Source organism: Bemisia tabaci, chromosome 4, assembly GCF_918797505.1.
Source record: "Bemisia tabaci chromosome 4, PGI_BMITA_v3".
In the NCBI taxonomy this organism is placed as follows: domain Eukaryota; kingdom Metazoa; phylum Arthropoda; class Insecta; order Hemiptera; family Aleyrodidae; genus Bemisia; species Bemisia tabaci.
In genome coordinates, this window is record NC_092796.1 from 56,394,322 (window position 1) to 56,411,476 (window position 17,155).

The following is a 17,155-nucleotide window of genomic DNA, read 5'->3' on the forward strand; positions in this document are numbered from 1 at the left end:
GTTTACACTATGAAATAAACATAGGAGACTCTAATTCATCGACGCACCTGACCGAGGTTATAAGAACGACCGGATCGCCCTTTCGGCGACTGGTTCTCGACTTTCAGACCACCTCGCACTACTCCTCACCCAGTTCCCTCGTGATAGTGTTCATTCCCTCCAAGTGAATCAAACCGGACGCGCGATGCTCCTGTTGAAACTCAACCCTCTCGTGATCATAGCATCCCTGTTGGTGTTCCTCGCTTTGGTCGGCCTCTCCACCTCGCTTCCGACGGAGAGGAACGACGCGCCGATGACCAAACACGCGGAAAACGCGCTCCATAGCGTCGGAGAGGGCGGTCAAGCAGCAGTCAATGGGGCGGCTAGGGCCACCAATGGGGTCATCGGCACCGTTGTGCGGTGAAATCCTTGGCAGAGTCAGAGTCCGATAGTCATCCAGCACAGAGATCGGATGGCTACATGATCAGCCTCACTTCGTCAAGTTGAAATTTCTCTGTTTTTTCCACACACAAAAAAAATTATAAAAATAAAAGGTATTTTGTACCCAGTCGATGTTGCGAGTTTTTTTCTTCCTGCCCCATTCATGAACCCCTTGCCCCCGCCCTAGGTGCAACGAATCCGAAGAGAGCGGTTTACGTGCAAAAAAAATTATGTATAAAGAAAAGAAAAAAACCTTTCTAAACTGAAATTTAGGAAGTTTAACTGCGGGTGTCTTAGACTAATCGAGTGGTAAAAATAAAAGGATTTCCAGCACTTCGCTTTTTTTAAAACTGTCTATTACGACCGTAGGGAGAGAAATTAATTCCAACTTCCAACCCGTTAATCCGCCTTCAATTTCATTGCATACCATTGAACATACACTACAATATTAGCGACAGAGCACAGGGGAGAATTTCATGAGCTGCCCTGCGCCGCACCGTCTGCAGCGCGCACGACCCGCCTTTCATTATTACACTTCATCTAGCGTTGAGAGTTCACTAATTACTTCACACGACTAGTGTACAATTTTAAAAGAATAAAATAAAAAAAAATAAAAAATTTACACGATACACGAGTTTCTCCGCCAGGGATGAGCTCTCCCCGCAAAAAATCGTTTACCACCCGCCCGTCGGGAACGCTGCGGCGTGCTGCCAGCGCGAAACGCGCACTTGACGCCTACAAACCTAAAGGGCTACTTCACGCATTGCGCAATGCTTGAAGTATCCCCTTAGGTTTGTAGGCGTCAGTACGCGTTCCGAGCTGGCAGCACACCGCGCCGCGCCGCAGCGTGCCATAAACTTGCCTACAATTTATACGTCAGGGTGTCAAAATGTAGGTAATTTGACATCAAATTCGAAATTAGCGACTCTAAAAACATTTGATGCGAAACTTTCGTGTCTTTCAGTCATTGTCCGACTTATTTCTTCCTATTCTTGAGTTTTGGATCATAGTGCGCCGCGGGCGGCGACTCAAGAAATTCTCCCCTGTGCTCATCGTACCTAATATTAGCGCCGCGCCGCGCATAAACATTTGCGCGCTTTTTTCTGATTGGCCGCGGCTGAAAGGGTAGAATCTCATCTCAGGGAAAAAAAGGAAACACTGCAAGGTTTCATTCAACACTTTATTAAATTACTGAAAATGGTTGCAAATTGTCTATCGAAATTTTTTGTGAATAGTCTTCTTGTAAGTCGATGATTCGTTTTTGTTTCCACGTATACCGGTATCAATATGTAAAAAGCAAGCTGTCAGATGAAACTTTGAAACATTGCACTACTGCAAAACATGAGCAATGCTTGGCAAGTTTGTCAACTTACATATTTTGCAAACTAGCTTCCGTCGATGTGCCTTCAATTTCATTGCATACCATTGAACATGCACTGCAGTAAGTTCTGCTTCGCGCATGAGCAATCGCGCACTTTTCTCTGATTGGTCGCGGCTTAAGCTTCATGGATTGCATCATGTTTTGTTATGGTGGTGTACGATGCGAATGAATCTGAACTTGTGACTTGTCCCATACTTATACTTCTTTATCGGATTCACAGCGTATCAGTTTCATAGTTCATCATGACTTCTTTTCACGACTTTCTTCGTGGTGTATTTGGATTGAACAGACATAACTCTGATCAAAATCAACCAAAGTAAGTCACAAACTTTATTTTCGATTCAAACCTAACCTAAAATGTAGGTAATAGGATTATTCTTCGGAAACTTCTAGCAACTTCCTCCGTATTCTTTTTCCATTATAAGGCCAATGTCATAATATGAGGTTTTTTACTAATTCTTTTATTTTTTCTACGAGCATGGCAGAATAAACCTTTGTCAATCCGAGATTAGTTAATAAGGAAGATGATGCGATATGCCAAAAACGTTGCCTTCCTCATGAAGGCTGGATGAGGGCAATTCTGTACCTATCCACTGAGTGGGTGGATTGCAGCATGCTGATTATTAAAATTGATAGACGAAGCGGTAGACAAGTTAAAAATGGAGCAATTATATTGATTGAAAGGGTGGCTCTTTCAGAACAAGTGGGATAATAATGGATTAAGTACCTACAACATCTCATGTGGGTTGCCGTTAGTTAGTCTATTACTCACCTTCATCCTCCGTTGACACCTCCTGCTACCACCTAATAAATCGCCTCATTTTCCCTCTGGCCTCCTTGTCCGTTGCTTTGTATATTAATTTCAATGATCAATCCTCAGTAGAAAGTCATTGGAGCTATCACCTCAATGTATAACTTTCCCAGAGCAGGATTGGCACATTATGTAACAGCTCCAAACCCTGTATCTCGGGGTTAGTTAACATAACCAACTTTTTTACGGACACAAATTGCTTAATTAGCATGTCGAGATCACAAATAACCTGGGCCAGATTTAGTGGGGGTCCAAATGGGCCATGGCAAATTTTGCAATTTTTTAAACAGAGATATACTTAGATATAAAGAAAAATTCAGAGTCAGAAAAAAAAATTATGAATGAGTTAAGGCCCATTTGGACCCCCACTAAATCTGGCCCCGGTTATTTGTGATCTCGACATGCTAATTAAGCAATTTGTGTCTGTAAAAAATGGTCTGTAAAAAACTTTCGCTCGTGTGGACAGGGCTTCCAAAGAAAATGCGTTCAACACGAGTAAACACGACATGTGCACCCCCCCCTCCCCTCTGGGACGTCCATTTGATGGTCCTCATTGATCATCTTTATTAAAATGGATGAGAAAGGAGCAGGAAAATGCAGGCGGATTATAGGTGGCAAATAGGTAAATCCGGCCCTGCAAATAACTTGATTTTTCTAAGATTATCAGTAGGTAACATTTCCTTGGCTCTTAACTATTGATATCATTTTATTACAGCTCTTCATATTATAATGCTTGAATTCACACACACATTGATTTTTTTTTTTTTATGAAGTACATCTTGTAATTAAGTTGTATTTTTTTCTCTAGTAGATCTGAAAGTGGTGTACCAAGCGATTTCACAAATTCTCTATGGCAGAATCAGGAAGATGATGTCACTGAAGAGCAACTCAGGTTTGATTTTAATTTTGTATTGCACCCATGGCCATCAAAATAGGTACTAAGAATTACCGTTGAGTCAGTGCCAGGCCTGCCACATCCCATCTCGGGCCCTGGTACCAATTCTAAGGTCCGGGCTCCATGAATGCCCCCCCTCCCCCTGCCTCCATACTACCAAAAAAACGATTTCTATATCATGAAAATCAATAAAGTTAGAATAAAGATACAGTAATTAAAGTAAATAAATGTTCGATAATTTTAAGGAGAGAAGTTTATTCACATTCAACCAAAAAATTTATGCACTAAAAATCTTGAAAGTAGATAGAAATCTTCAAAGCAGTAAAAATAATTTACAGTGCCCCAGCGTGTTTTTGAAAATTTATTGACCCTCTGCGAAATTTTCAGGGTAAATTTTTCACTTTTCCTTACGAGACCATGGTTAAGTATATGTCTATTCCAAGTAGTGTGTCTGCGGCAGCACGGGCCCCAGCACCAGGAACTCATTATCCTCACCCTTGTGGCAGACCTGGGCAGTGCATTTTTATATTCATAGTAACTCACTAGGAGTTCGTGATGCTCATATTACCATTTTTCCATAACTTAACCGAACTTTGGAAATTTATTTACTCTGCAGTATGATTCTGCAGATCATTTTGAGTAAAAAACTGCCCCTTTCAATAACTTTGCAATGAAAGTCACATAGTAAATGTGTAGACCTTTTGGGGTTAAAAGAGAAGAAATCCCCTCCAAGTATCTTGTTTTCATAGCAGAAATATGTGAGACTTCCGTGTTTGTGTGAGCAGCCCGGAGACAACTAGTGGATTTTGGTTTTGCTCCTGAAGTTTCAAGAATCACACAGTTAAGTGCTGTGTTCAAAAAGTGAAGTATAATGGGGAGTCCATAACTGCAACCGAGGTACAAGTTTTTCTAGTTTAGTCATCAATATTAACCTATATCAAAATTAATCATAAATAATATAAATATTTATTTGTCAAAGTGTGTGTGCAAGTATGCGAAGAGAGAGGAAGAGGGCTCTAAATTCTGATTTTTTTGTGGTTTAAGAGGCCTAAGCATCCAAATGTTTTGGTTTCTCGCAAGAAGGAAAAATAGAGGCTCTGCAACTTGTGCATATGCAACTGGGCTAATTGCGTGATACAGGTGAACACTTTGAGAACATGGAAAAATAGGGGAAGGCTATCAGATGGTCATGATGTTTTAATTTTTTGACATTTTTGAGGTGGAAAAGCTAGTTGTGTGGGAAATGAGTTGAAATCATTTTTGGTGGTCTGAAAGGATAAAGTAATGATAAAATTAGCCGAAATTGGAGTAAAACCTTCTTATTTTGGGAGGAAAACTTGAAACCCTCTCAAACCTGAAGAAAGTACCTAAAAATAATTCGTCCATGAACAGTAACATCTGTTTCTTCCAATATTAAGTGTGGAATGAATATCACCCTCATAATCTCTTTTCTGTCCTCTCACTCTTTGTAGCTTTGCATTATTTTTGATCAATGTCTGAACCTGATTATTTTAATATTCATGTTATTTTTTCTGCAGGAGAGGTCCAATGATTGGTTTTCACATTTTCACAAATCCTGTAGAGATACATCGTTACTTTGAAAAGCAGCTCGATGAATTCATGAAAGGTTTCCAACAAAGTGGTTTTGGCGATGGTAAGTTGTTCAGTCAATAGCATATTTATGGTGAAACTGCAAGAAAGCGTATCTCAGTTACAGTGTTTCGTAATCTCCGTTGTAATTTAGTTTCTAACAAACAAACATCATGGCTTGAAAATTACTTAAAATATTTTTCTCATGAAGAAGAAAAATCATGGAAGTTCTCAAGAAATTAAGTTTAGTAGTTCTCTATGTATAAAATAAAGTACAACAAGAAGTTTGCAATGCTGCAAACTGAGCTACGCATTCCTTCAGTTTCACCATCGATAAATTTGTAAGATGCACTAATCTCTTGAAATTAAAATAAGGGGCCCTTCAAGTATTTTTAAAGATCTGATAATTCTTGGTAGTTAGAGCGGATAAGGGGGAAAAGTTCCCAGAATCGTGCACTTCTGGAAGAAAGCATGAAACTTTCAGGATATCATCTTTACCTATAGAAGGTTCAATTTCGCAAGTGAGCCCAAAATTCTGAGGCCATGGGGGCCGGGGGGGCAGGGGGCCCTGATTTCGCTATGTTTTGCCGAATTTTCGCGTTGGATCATCGTGAGAACGCCGTTAACAATGTAAAATGTAATCAAAACTTGTGTATATGTCATTAGTAGGTTCTCTCAAACAGTATCCTAAAATGCTATCACTGTCCGATCCCGGAGCACCCCTCAAAAGGCCTAAAATTCAAAATGGCGCCCATAATAAGGCCTCTGGAATATCGATTTTTTCACTTGTGCATATCCTGTCATGTGAGGTATCATTTTCCATGTAATTTGGGTCGCAGATTTCATATTTGAAGTCAAAACAACCCCCCGGTCAAAATTGGTGCCCCCAATCCAAGATGGCGTCCAAATTTGAAAGGCAGGAGGGTGCATTTTTTAAAATTTTACGCGATAAGGCAAGTGATATGTCAATTCCTATGTAATTTTGGTCGTAGATTTCATATTTGAAGTCAAAACAACCCCCCGGTCAAAATTGGTGCCCCCAATCCAAGATGGTGGCCAAATTTTAAAGGCAGGAGGGTGCATTTTTTCAAATTGTTACGTGATAAGGCAAGTGATATGTCATTTTCTATGTAATTTTGGTCGTGCATTTCATTATTGAAGTCAAAAAAGCCCTCCGGTCAAAATTGGTGCCCGAAGTCGAAGATGTCGGCCGAATTTGAAAGGCAGGAGTGTGAATTTTTATGAGAAAAAAATCACCTGAGATGACAAGTGAGGTATCAATTTATATGCATTTTTAGTCAACAAAACGAATCTAAATGAAATGTAAAAAAAAATCTTTTACACAAAAATGAAACGAGATAATCAAGATGATTGCCATCATGGCTGACAAGTGAAAAATGATGAGCCACTAATAGTGAGGTGTCTTGCTGATTACTGCACAAAAACTCTGAACTCAATTTCAGATGCCCTAGACTCAGAGGATGAACAATTAATAAGTAAGTACCGAAAATAATTTAGAAAACTTTCAGTCGGTTTCAGTTGGTGGGTCTCTACTCCATCGAGTGCGATCGAAGCACAGGCATACTTATGAATCCATTGCACAAACCTATGTTCCATCAAATTGATGAGCAGACACCAATGTTTCTTTGCGTTTTCGAAGTGATGTTAAACGCGCAAAATCCGAGATGATCGCTGTTCTTGCATGCGTTTACTGGTTGCGATTCAACCTTTCACATCCATAAAATAGGAACAGCAACTTTATTCTGTACGCTTTTATCTGATCCTTACCTACAAGAATCTAAAGGAAGGTTCTTGGAACCTAATCAAAATCATGAACGGATATAAAGAGCTGGAAAAGAGTAAATCGATGGTGAAACTGCTTAAATACTATTTCGGTTTGCGGTGTTGCAGACTTCTTGTCATACTTCCATTCCTTCATTAAAAAATACAGGAGTCATATCTTGAAAACTTTGCTTGTTTTCACTCTCTATGTGAGGAATATTCTGTAAAAATTTCAAGCCATGATGTTGGTTTGGCCCCCTTTCAAAAAATAAAATAGGAACGAATATTTTGAAATCCTGCAACCAAGATACGCACTTTTACTGTTTACCCGTCGAAATATTACTCCTCAATGGTAGCCAAAAAAATGTGACTTTCGAAGACCTCCGTCATCACATATCGAAAGAAAAAGTTCCAGCTTTCAAAGTCTTCTGATGGAGAAATTAAACTCGACACCATCAGCAGTGAAGTAGGTAACATTAATTTAGGAGCTACTTTTATCCTCAACTTAGGATGGGATGAAGTGATCTGGATGCTTGTTTGTCTTTGGGGATGGATGAATAAAAACAAGGAGCTTCATCCTATTTAAGTGACTTGCCTCCAGCTCCCGGAATCCCCGCTTGAAATTATCCGGTGTGATTGGAAGGAAGGGAGTGACACCATGCTATACCTCAAAGAAAATAATCATTTCGCTCTTAGACTCATGCAGAAGTTCTGAAGACTCCAACTGTAAAAACTTACAGAACCGTAGGAGGAAAATCCTGAAGAGCCTGACTGGGAATGTGAATCAGCATGTGGTGATTAAGATTTTCTCCTATACTGACTGGAGAGGGTACGGCAGGTGCGTTGCGTGAAATGTCCTTATCTTTATTGAGAAATCATACGGGCTTAAAAATGAATAAAATAGCTCATTATAGATACTCCTGTTAACATTATTCCTACCGCGGACGGCCAAACTGATCACCCTCTTAATTATCTCGTATCATTTTTGTGTAAAAGATTTTTTTTACATTTCATTTAGATTCGTTTTGTTGACTAAAAATGCATATAAATTGATACCTCACTTGTCATCTCAGGTGATTTTTTTCTCATAAAAATTCACACTCCTGCCTTTCAAATTCGGCCGACATCTTCGACTTCGGGCACCAATTTTGACCGGAGGGCTTTTTTGACTTCAATAATGAAATGCACGACCAAAATTACATAGAAAATGACATATCACTTGCCTTATCACGTAACAATTTGAAAAAATGCACCCTCCTGCCTTTAAAATTTGGCCACCATCTTGGATTGGGGGCACCAATTTTGACCGGGGGGTTGTTTTGACTTCAAATATGAAATCTACGACCAAAATTACATAGGAAATGACATATCACTTGCCTTATCGCGTAAAATTTTAAAAAATGCACCCTCCTGCCTTTCAAATTTGGACGCCATCTTGGATTGGGGGCACCAATTTTGACCGGGGGGTTGTTTTGACTTCAAATATGAAATCTGCGACCCAAATTACATAGAAAATGATACCTCACATGACAGGATATGCACAAGTGAAAAAATCGATATTCCAGAGGCCTTATTATGGGCGCCATTTTGAATTTTAGGCCTTTTGAGGGGTGCTTTGGGATCGGGCAGTGATAGCATTTTAGGATACTGTTTGAGAGAACCTACTAATGACATATACACAAGTTTTGATTACATTTTACATTGTTAACGGCGTTCTCACGATGATCCAACGCGTAAATTCGGCAAAACATAGCGAAATCAGGGCCCCCTGCCCCCCCGGCCCCCATGGCCTCAGAATTTTGGGCTCACTTGCGAAATTGAACCTTCTATAGGTAAAGATGATATCCTGAAAGTTTCATGTTTTCTTCCAGAAATGCACGATTGTTATGCTTATCCGCCCCTACTATGGGAAGGTACTTTATGTCCTCTCTTTTTCAGGCAGTGTTCTGCTCCAAATGATATGGTTAACTTGCCGTCACCTTAAATTGAGTCACAGCTCTGTGACTTAAAATTACTCTCTAGAGTAATTTTAGACAATACCAACCTTTGTTTACTATCCTCTGTCTGTACAAAGATAGAATCATCATTGACTTCCGTTTTCAGAGGAGTTATGATGAGACCAAGCTGAAATTGACCTCTGTGATTGGTTTATTCCAACATTTGACTGCACTTATTGCACCCTCACAAATCTGAATTTACAAAGGTAGTCAGCAAGCGGATTGAAACTTTTAATGCTCAGTTTGAAATTTAATCAATGTTAAACATGATAAAGAGTATCATATTTTCAATGCAGCTTATCCCATTGGTTTTTTTTTTTTTGTCTAGGATGTATTTTTTTAATCAAGTGACAAAGTCAAACTTTCATTCAGTTGGCAGGTAAAAAAAAAAGAATTTTCGCAAATGTAGGTTCAAATTTTTTGGAAGTTGAAATTGCACAAAATGCCCCACCTAGAACTTGAGCCAACAATACACCTTCCTACTTTTAATTTTGAAATTAGGATAACAGGGATACATCGACTGTAGTATTTCAACATTTATACTTAAATTTTACTCCTTGCATAATAACAAACCTCTTTTACCAGATTTTTGTAAATTTGCTTGTTTTTTGTCAAGCAGAAAAAAATGTATGTAAAATATGTAAGAATGAATTATTCAGTTTTCTTTATTGAAGTGAACTCTAGTAGAATTCGGAAAAAGAAGAATTGTTTTTGTGTTAAAATTAGAGTCTTAGTTCCACAATCACTTTTTTCATACTTTTTGATAGTTAAATTGAGGACATTGCACCAAGAACAACCTATAACTGGAAACCGCGTTTTGAGAAAAACGCATTTAAAGTTTTGTTTTTGATGTACTGCGCAGACTTTTCAATGCAGGTACCCTGTTTTGGTGTTTTTGGGTGACCTAACCCTTCTACTGAAGGATGCCGGGTAGATTTTGCGATACATTTTGGGTTTACACTCTAATATATTTAATTTAAAAAAGCGGTTTATAGGTCGTTATTACGTCCAACAGTCATTTTGGTGGCAATATGCAGTATAAATCATTTTAATCACGCATGATTAACGCAAAATAAAAGAATATCGATGGTGAGTATAGAGAGGGGTAACTAGCACATTATAGGCCCTTAAATTTATAGGCCCGTATTACGCCCAACAGTCATTTTGGTGGCAAAATGCGAAGTATACATTTTTGGAGGAAAGGATAGTTTGAGAGGAGAATAAATTATTTCAATAGCTCGTTTTTCTGAAATAAAAACAAATCTTTATAAAATGAGATCAAAAAATCGAGCCATCACTATCGCCGCGCCGCGCCGATGCCCGCTAACCGAGAATGATAAGGCCGCGCGTATAGGTCGTTCTTGCACCCATCGATCCAGAGGCCTGACTTGCCTCGGAAAAAAAAGGTTTTTCGACCTCGAGACGTTACCTATCTATATTCTATCGCTACCACAGCATAGTCCAGGGTACGTAGAATCCGAAAAGCAGATTGGCGTAATAACGACCTATACGCCTATAGGTTGTTCTTGGTGCGGTGTCCTCAATTTGCCCTTCCTTCCATATTGAGGGTGAAACTGCATGGGTATCTCAGTTGCGGTGTCTCAAAATCGCCTCTCCTATCTCATTTTTCATTTTTCATTTTTCATTTTTCATCTTTAAAAGGAGACCAAAGCAACATCATGGCTTGAAATTTTCACAGAGTATTCTTTGCATAGAGAAGAAAAATCGCCGAAGTTTTTAAAAAATGACTTTAAGCCGTTTTCTATGTAAAAAATGAAGTATGACTGGAAGTCTGCAACGCTGCAAACCGATATATGCATTTCTGCAGTTTCACCATTGATTCGATATTGAAATCAGTGTTACCTAAGTATTTATTACCTTTTAAGAATTAACAACTGTTGTCGAGAAATCGTGATGTTTGACACTTGATTATACTTTTCTTTCATCATGGTACTGGTTGAAGTTTCTTCCTCATAGTCTCTCTTTTTTGAAATTCACTTCATGGTGAAATATTTTCCTTTTTAGATTTGAGTAATGTGGCTGTTGGCATAGAAAATATTCAATGGCATTGTAACTATTCTGTCTCATTTCTCGTTTTTTTTTTTTTTTTTTTTTCTCGTCGTTCCTCTCTTTTCAGACTTTGGTGAAATAGGCTCCACTTTGGATACTTTCTTCGGTGATTTCAACGGCTCTATTCCAAATGGCTCTGGCAAATTTGAGGTGCCTCAACTAAAGGAGAAAATACAACCATCTGAAGATAAGGATTTGCGAAACTTTTATTTGAAGCCAGAATTTAAATCCCCAAGTAATGGTGTAGAAGACTTTAGAGATACTGATTTAGATGGAAAGTAAGTAGTAAGATTTTATTCCTTAGATTGGATAGTAAATTCGACTTACAAGGGGAGCTTCCCAAGTGTAACCGGAATTTCGAGTTGAAATTTCGCATGAAGATACTAGAGATGATTTTAGGGATGCCGTATTTTTTCGTTTTTTTCGAATGGGGTCGGGAAAGCCCTCAAAAAAAAGGGCTAAAGATGCGGAAAAAACGCGTGCGCTAGCGGCACAAGGTAAACATAGGTGATAGAGGCTCTGAATCCTTATCAGTACCGCGTGGCCAAACGGTAGCGCGCTCGCCTCGCAGGCGGGAGGTCTTGGGATCGGATCCAGATTACAGCTCGTATTTTATTTTACTTTATGCTTGTTTCTTTTTCACTTACTTTATTTTGCACCATTCGCTCCGCAAACCGACTTACGAAGTAGAACACGTAGTGACTGAAGATTTTTTACATATGCTGATAAAAACTCGAAGTTTCTCTTGGATTGAAACGTAATATATAATTGAATAAACAAAACACTCTAAAACCCACCAAATTTCGTTGCCAAGCTGAATTTCCGGAGTATCAGTCGAATCATCTGACTCGTCGGTTTGCGGAGCGAATGGTGCAAAATAAAGTAAGTGAAAAAGAAACAAGCATAAAGTAAAATAAAATATGAACTGTAATCAGGGTCCGATCCCAGGATCTCCCGCCTGCGAGGCGAGCGCGCTACCGTTTGGCCACGCGGTACTGATAAGGATCCAGAGCCTCTATCACCTATGTTTACCTTGTGCCGCTAGCGCACGCGTTTTTTCCGCATCTTTAGCCCTATTTTTGAGGGCTTTCCCGACCCCATTCGAAAAAACGAAAAAATACGGCATCCCTAAAATCATCTCTATTATCTTCATGCGAAATTTCAACTCGAAATTCCGGTTACACTTGGGAAGCTCCCCTTGTTAGAGCACCCGAATAAAAATACAAGTCAGGTTGTTACAATGTAAGAAACCATAAAGGTTTCAAAACAGTAGAAAAAATGTCTCACAAGTAAGGCCATAGGTATGTACTAAAAAAACCATGAAATGTTACCCACTTCTGGAACTCATTATAATTGCTAATATCAGTAAATTACTCAGTATGAATTTATTAATTAATTTCTGTAATTGTAAAACCCTCTTTGTTTTTCTTTTTTGAAAACAGAATTGACCCCAAAGATGTTGGAGAAATTCTTTCAAGGCCATCAGATTCTTTCAGCTCTATATTTGATCCTTTCTCCTCGGAGACGCATCCACGCATATCAATGTTTGGTAAAATGGTGACAAGTAAAACCATCCGCCATCCTGATGGGGTAAGTTCTCAATGATTTTATTATTGATACGCCAATTGCCAAGGCTTTTTTGGTCTTAAATCCTACAGAGCCAACACCGGTCCAAAGAGACTGGCATTTCTAAAACAGAAGTTTGTTAGCCTCTTGTAGCTTCCTCAGGAGCCAGTGCTATCTGTTGGCTGGCTAAATATTCAAACTTCTCATTGTTTCTTGAAGAATACGTAACGGTAGTCCCTCTCTGCTTTCTATATTTCTTGCCAGTTTTCTGCTTATATCAAATCTAAACACGAAGCATAGTATAGTAATCTTTAGTAGTCTCGTTTCCACATCATCATTAAAGCAGCAATATATTGCACCTTCATGTCAGATTTTCAACATTTTAATATGGAGTCAAAATTTCATGCAGTCATAGTTTTTTCCCTGTCATCTCGTCCTCTCATTTTTGAGTTCAATATTTTGTCATTTTTTCAGACGGTTGAAACTCAGAAGACAGTGAAAGAAAGTCAAGGGAAAGAAGAAAAGATCACAACTTTTCAAAAAGGAGACCAAACTTACTCAATCACTATCCTTCAGGATGCAGATGGTGAAGAAAAGCGTTTTGAAAATTTCATCAACATTGATGAAGGTATTTAATCTAACTTTCTTACACTGTATAGGAGTGAGGGGTAAACAACGATGTAGAAACTATATGCAGGGGGATTCTATGCTACGCCCATGGTGACTTTTGCAACACCCTAGGAGGGGGGGGGGGGGGGGGGGACAGTGTGACCCCAAAGATGTTGGAGAAATTCTTTCAAGGCCATCAGATTCTTTCAGCTCTATATTTGATCCTTTCTCCTCGGAGACGCATCCACGCATATCAATGTTTGGTAAAATGGTGACAAGTAAAACCATCCGCCATCCTGATGGGGTAAGTTCTCAATGATTTTATTATTGATACGCCAATTGCCAAGGCTTTTTTGGTCTTAAATCCTACAGAGCCAACACCGGTCCAAAGAGACTGGCATTTCTAAAACAGAAGTTTGTTAGCCTCTTGTAGCTTCCTCAGGAGCCAGTGCTATCTGTTGGCTGGCTAAATATTCAAACTTCTCATTGTTTCTTGAAGAATACGTAACGGTAGTCCCTCTCTGCTTTCTATATTTCTTGCCAGTTTTCTGCTTATATCAAATCTAAACACGAAGCATAGTATAGTAATCTTTAGTAGTCTCGTTTCCACATCATCATTAAAGCAGCAATATATTGCACCTTCATGTCAGATTTTCAACATTTTAATATGGAGTCAAAATTTCATGCAGTCATAGTTTTTTCCCTGTCATCTCGTCCTCTCATTTTTGAGTTCAATATATTGTCATTTTTTCAGACGGTTGAAACTCAGAAGACAGTGAAAGAAAGTCAAGGGAAAGAAGAAAAGATCACAACTTTTCAAAAAGGAGACCAAACTTACTCAATCACTATCCTGAAGGATGCAGATGGTGAAGAAAAGCGTTTTGAAAATTTCATCAACATTGATGAAGGTATTTAATCTAATTTTCTTACACTGTATAGGAGTGAGGGGTAAACAACGATGTAGAAACTATATGTAGGGGGATTCTATGCTACGCCAATGGTGACTTTTGCAACACCCTAGGAGCAACCATTAGGTTAGGACGAGGATAGTCGATTTCCATGGCTTCTTATGAGAGTGTTGCTAAACAATGACTTACATCAAATTTGCAACCAACTGTTTGAAAATCTGTGTCTAGATATGAAACCTAGCTATTCTTCTAGTGAGTTTACGATTAAAATTTCAACGCTAAATCATTTATTGTAAAAACTCCCGTAAGATCCCACATAATTGAGGTTATGACGAAGATACCAATTGCCCATTTTCACTCCCCGCCTGCCTATCAAATGACCGCTCCATGCGTGTTATGTTTTTTCGTAGGCCACCACCAATCTACAGTTTCTAGATCATTGGGGGTAAAGAAGGAAAATCAGGCTACACAAAATCTGAACCAAAAAAATTTAGGTGGCCATTTAATTTATTTAGTATTTGTAAATTTGTATTTATATGTTGAAAAAACAGACTTACTAACACTGAAATGTAGTCTGTTTTACAAATTTCCCCTGGAAAGTAGACAACTTGTGTTCTTTGTAGGTATGAATTATTCCTGTCTAAGAAACAGGAACTCATTCATGAATTTTCATCTTCACTTGTCATCAACGAATATTTTCTTTCTCTTTTTCCAGATAAAATTGAGGACTTTAAAAAGAATTTCGATAGCAACAAACCCATGCTTCCTCGTCCTGACGAAAATCCTAGTAGTCTACTCGGCCCTCCCGCTGGCAGATCTGATGATCTCTCATACTGGTTCAACAAGTTTTTCAAGAATTAAGGTTGCTTCTCCCTCCTTTAAAATGTCTTTCAAATTTTCTGTTCGTTATTAATTGTTTGATTTAAGGTTATCCTATTATATGTAGGTACAGAGAATATCAAGATTTTTCTCGAAAGTGAGATATCACCAATTTTTCATCTTCCTAAAAAATATCCATTGCTGTGATATGGAACTTTCTCTCTCCATTACTGTGTCTCAAAACTTCCACTCCTGTATTACTTTTTCAAAAAGAAATAAGCCGACTTTATAGCTCGAAATTTTTACAGAATATTCTACCAACAGAGAAGAAAAATCAAGGAAGTTTTCAAGCCTTCGTTGACTAGTTTTCCAAAGTGAATATAAAGTATGACAGGGAGTCTGCAATGTCGCAAACGGATTATGATGTATGGAATTGGTGCCTGCAGTGATTATTATACAGAATATGAGAATCCGTAGAGATGATTTGATTTCTTGTACTAGTTGAAATCTATTATGTTAGACCCAGCTGCTTTGTAAAAAAAAGTTACATATTTTAAAATAATTTTTAGAGGGTAGTCGAATCTTTGGTCACTCAAAGGAAAGAAGCAAGGACGTGCTTAAGATATTCACACCAGGATCTTCCATGGTATATCTCCATCAATGTACAATTTTGAAAAGATCCTAAGAGAAAACTGGGGAATATTCCCTTGTTAGAGGGAATGAAACGCTTATTTCGAGGTTGAGCTACCCATTTTTTGGCTATTGATCAAAACATAGCTAAATTTGTTACAAATTCCCTCCAATTCCTTTTAGTTAGAATGTCAAAGAGAAGTGATAACTTTGCTCTAACTTCCCTGGAGCAAATTTAGATTATGATCTCAGGAGAAAAGTGCACAGTCATCTTTGCCCTATATGGACTACATTTTGCAATTAGGGAGTAAAATTTTTGGCTCATCCGGTAAACTCTTATGTGCATAAGGAAATTAATGGTTCATACAGTGTTCCTAGAATGAGCCAGAAATTGTAGTTTCTGATCGCAAAATATAGTCCTCATGATTCTTGTCAGTAAGTCCCCTGCGCACACGTTTTCTGCCATTCTAAAGTTTCACATCTTCTTTTCTCATCAGAAGTCACTAAATTATGTCTGGTTCAAACTAACGTTTCAGATTCTAAGGAACAACCTAAGTCCATCCTGATTTTAGTCATGTATCAATTAATATTTTAAATGATGGTCAACTAGATGATAGTCCCCCTCAACTGCAGTTAAAAGTAGCAAGAGATGATTTCTAAGTTTTATTGCTTTCCAAATTACTCGCAAGAAACTTGTTTGCAAGTCACTGTCATTCAGAATGGAAGCAAGTGACATTTATTTTTTTAAGTATCTCAAAATTCTTAAAAATATCCATGTATGCGATGTATCGCATGCCAGTTCGACCACGTCACTTGAGCTTGACAAATCACCTTAAGAGTTATTGTCCTTCCTTTATGTCTCATGATTTTGTTCCTGACGGATCCATCTATGATGAATTCGAGTTTCAATAAAGAACTTTTGTTTTGTTTTAGATTATTTTTGTTTTTGTATTGCATAATTTCCTTTGTCACCATTTGAAAACTTATCATCAATGACGGGCTAAGTGCCAAAAAGTTAATTCTGAGTTTTTCACATTTTTACTTCATGATAACTGGTACAGCACAAACTACTAACGTTATCCTCTGGACGTTATACGTATCACTCTGTGATCTCTGGAAATTAGTTCGTTATTCAGATTGTTGTTCTTGGAGCTTAGAACGAAAAATGTCCAACTCAGTTTCCTATTTTTTGGCACTGAGCCCATTATTGATAAGTCGTCATTTGTTTTCTTATAAAACTTTACTTTTTAAGTAAAGATTTCAGACATGCAGTTTTTTTTGGCTATCAAAGAATTTGAACTCTGGATCCCTTTGCTAAATACAGCACCGAGAGGCAAATGCTGCAGCAGTATTTCATCATCCAACAATTGAAACTCTCATGCTCGTTTCTCCAAACGTTTCCTCTTTTCTACAGGGCTGAGGATCCAAATTGGCATTTAAACATTTAAATCGATACCATGAAATCTTGAGAAGTTGAGTTTTTTTCTCCGATCCCATCAATTTTCCCCACGTAAATAGTGTAATCGAATTTCGGTTTTATGAGATATTGGTTTTCGTTTAAGTTGGAAATTCGTTAATATCTGACACATTTTTTGGTCCTGTCAGAATAAGAAAAAAAAGTAGCGAGTCACGCAATAGCAACATACACCACCCAACGCCAAGGTTAAGACATCATTC

The 17,155-nt window shown here is 38.3% G+C and overlaps 2 protein-coding genes across 3 annotated transcripts; both read left to right on the forward strand.

Annotated features, from left to right (window-relative positions):
• Window positions 1–1,952: 1,952 nt before the first annotated feature.
• LOC109040965 (uncharacterized) lies at window positions 1,953–13,163 on the forward strand. 2 transcript variants are annotated; one of them, XM_072300105.1, is made up of 6 exons: window positions 1,953–2,117; window positions 3,421–3,504; window positions 5,046–5,161; window positions 11,014–11,224; window positions 12,389–12,536; window positions 12,987–13,163. In XM_072300105.1, the coding sequence occupies exons 1-6, from the start codon at window positions 2,044–2,046 to the stop codon at window positions 13,146–13,148; spliced, it is 795 nt and encodes a 264-aa protein (XP_072156206.1). In that variant the 5' UTR covers window positions 1,953–2,043; the 3' UTR covers window positions 13,149–13,163. The 2 variants fall into 2 exon arrangements, with proteins under 2 accessions (XP_072156206.1, XP_072156207.1); XM_072300106.1 differs by having other exon boundaries at window positions 3,424–3,504.
• A 115-nt stretch (window positions 13,164–13,278) lies between these two features.
• On the forward strand, window positions 13,279–16,410 carry LOC140224538 (uncharacterized). Its single transcript, XM_072300107.1, has 3 exons — window positions 13,279–13,425; window positions 13,876–14,029; window positions 14,745–16,410. The coding sequence occupies exons 1-3, from the start codon at window positions 13,378–13,380 to the stop codon at window positions 14,888–14,890; spliced, it is 348 nt and encodes a 115-aa protein (XP_072156208.1). The 5' UTR covers window positions 13,279–13,377; the 3' UTR covers window positions 14,891–16,410.
• Window positions 16,411–17,155: the final 745 nt, after the last annotated feature.

What these genes read in the sequence shown, in the direction of transcription:
- LOC109040965 (XM_072300105.1), top strand. Translation starts at nt 2,044, where the DNA reads ATGACTTCTTTTCACGACTTTCTTCGTGGTGTATTTGGATTGAACAGA. An exon ending in TCTGATCAAAATCAACCAAA is followed by an intron (nt 2,118 to 3,420) that starts GTAAGTCACAAA and finishes TTTTTTCTCTAG; the next exon opens with TAGATCTGAAAGTGGTGTAC. An exon ending in CCATCCGCCATCCTGATGGG is followed by an intron (nt 12,537 to 12,986) that starts GTAAGTTCTCAA and finishes TCATTTTTTCAG; the next exon opens with ACGGTTGAAACTCAGAAGAC.
- LOC140224538 (XM_072300107.1), top strand. Translation starts at nt 13,378, where the DNA reads ATGTTTGGTAAAATGGTGACAAGTAAAACCATCCGCCATCCTGATGGG. An exon ending in CCATCCGCCATCCTGATGGG is followed by an intron (nt 13,426 to 13,875) that starts GTAAGTTCTCAA and finishes TCATTTTTTCAG; the next exon opens with ACGGTTGAAACTCAGAAGAC. An exon ending in TTTCATCAACATTGATGAAG is followed by an intron (nt 14,030 to 14,744) that starts GTATTTAATCTA and finishes CTCTTTTTCCAG; the next exon opens with ATAAAATTGAGGACTTTAAA.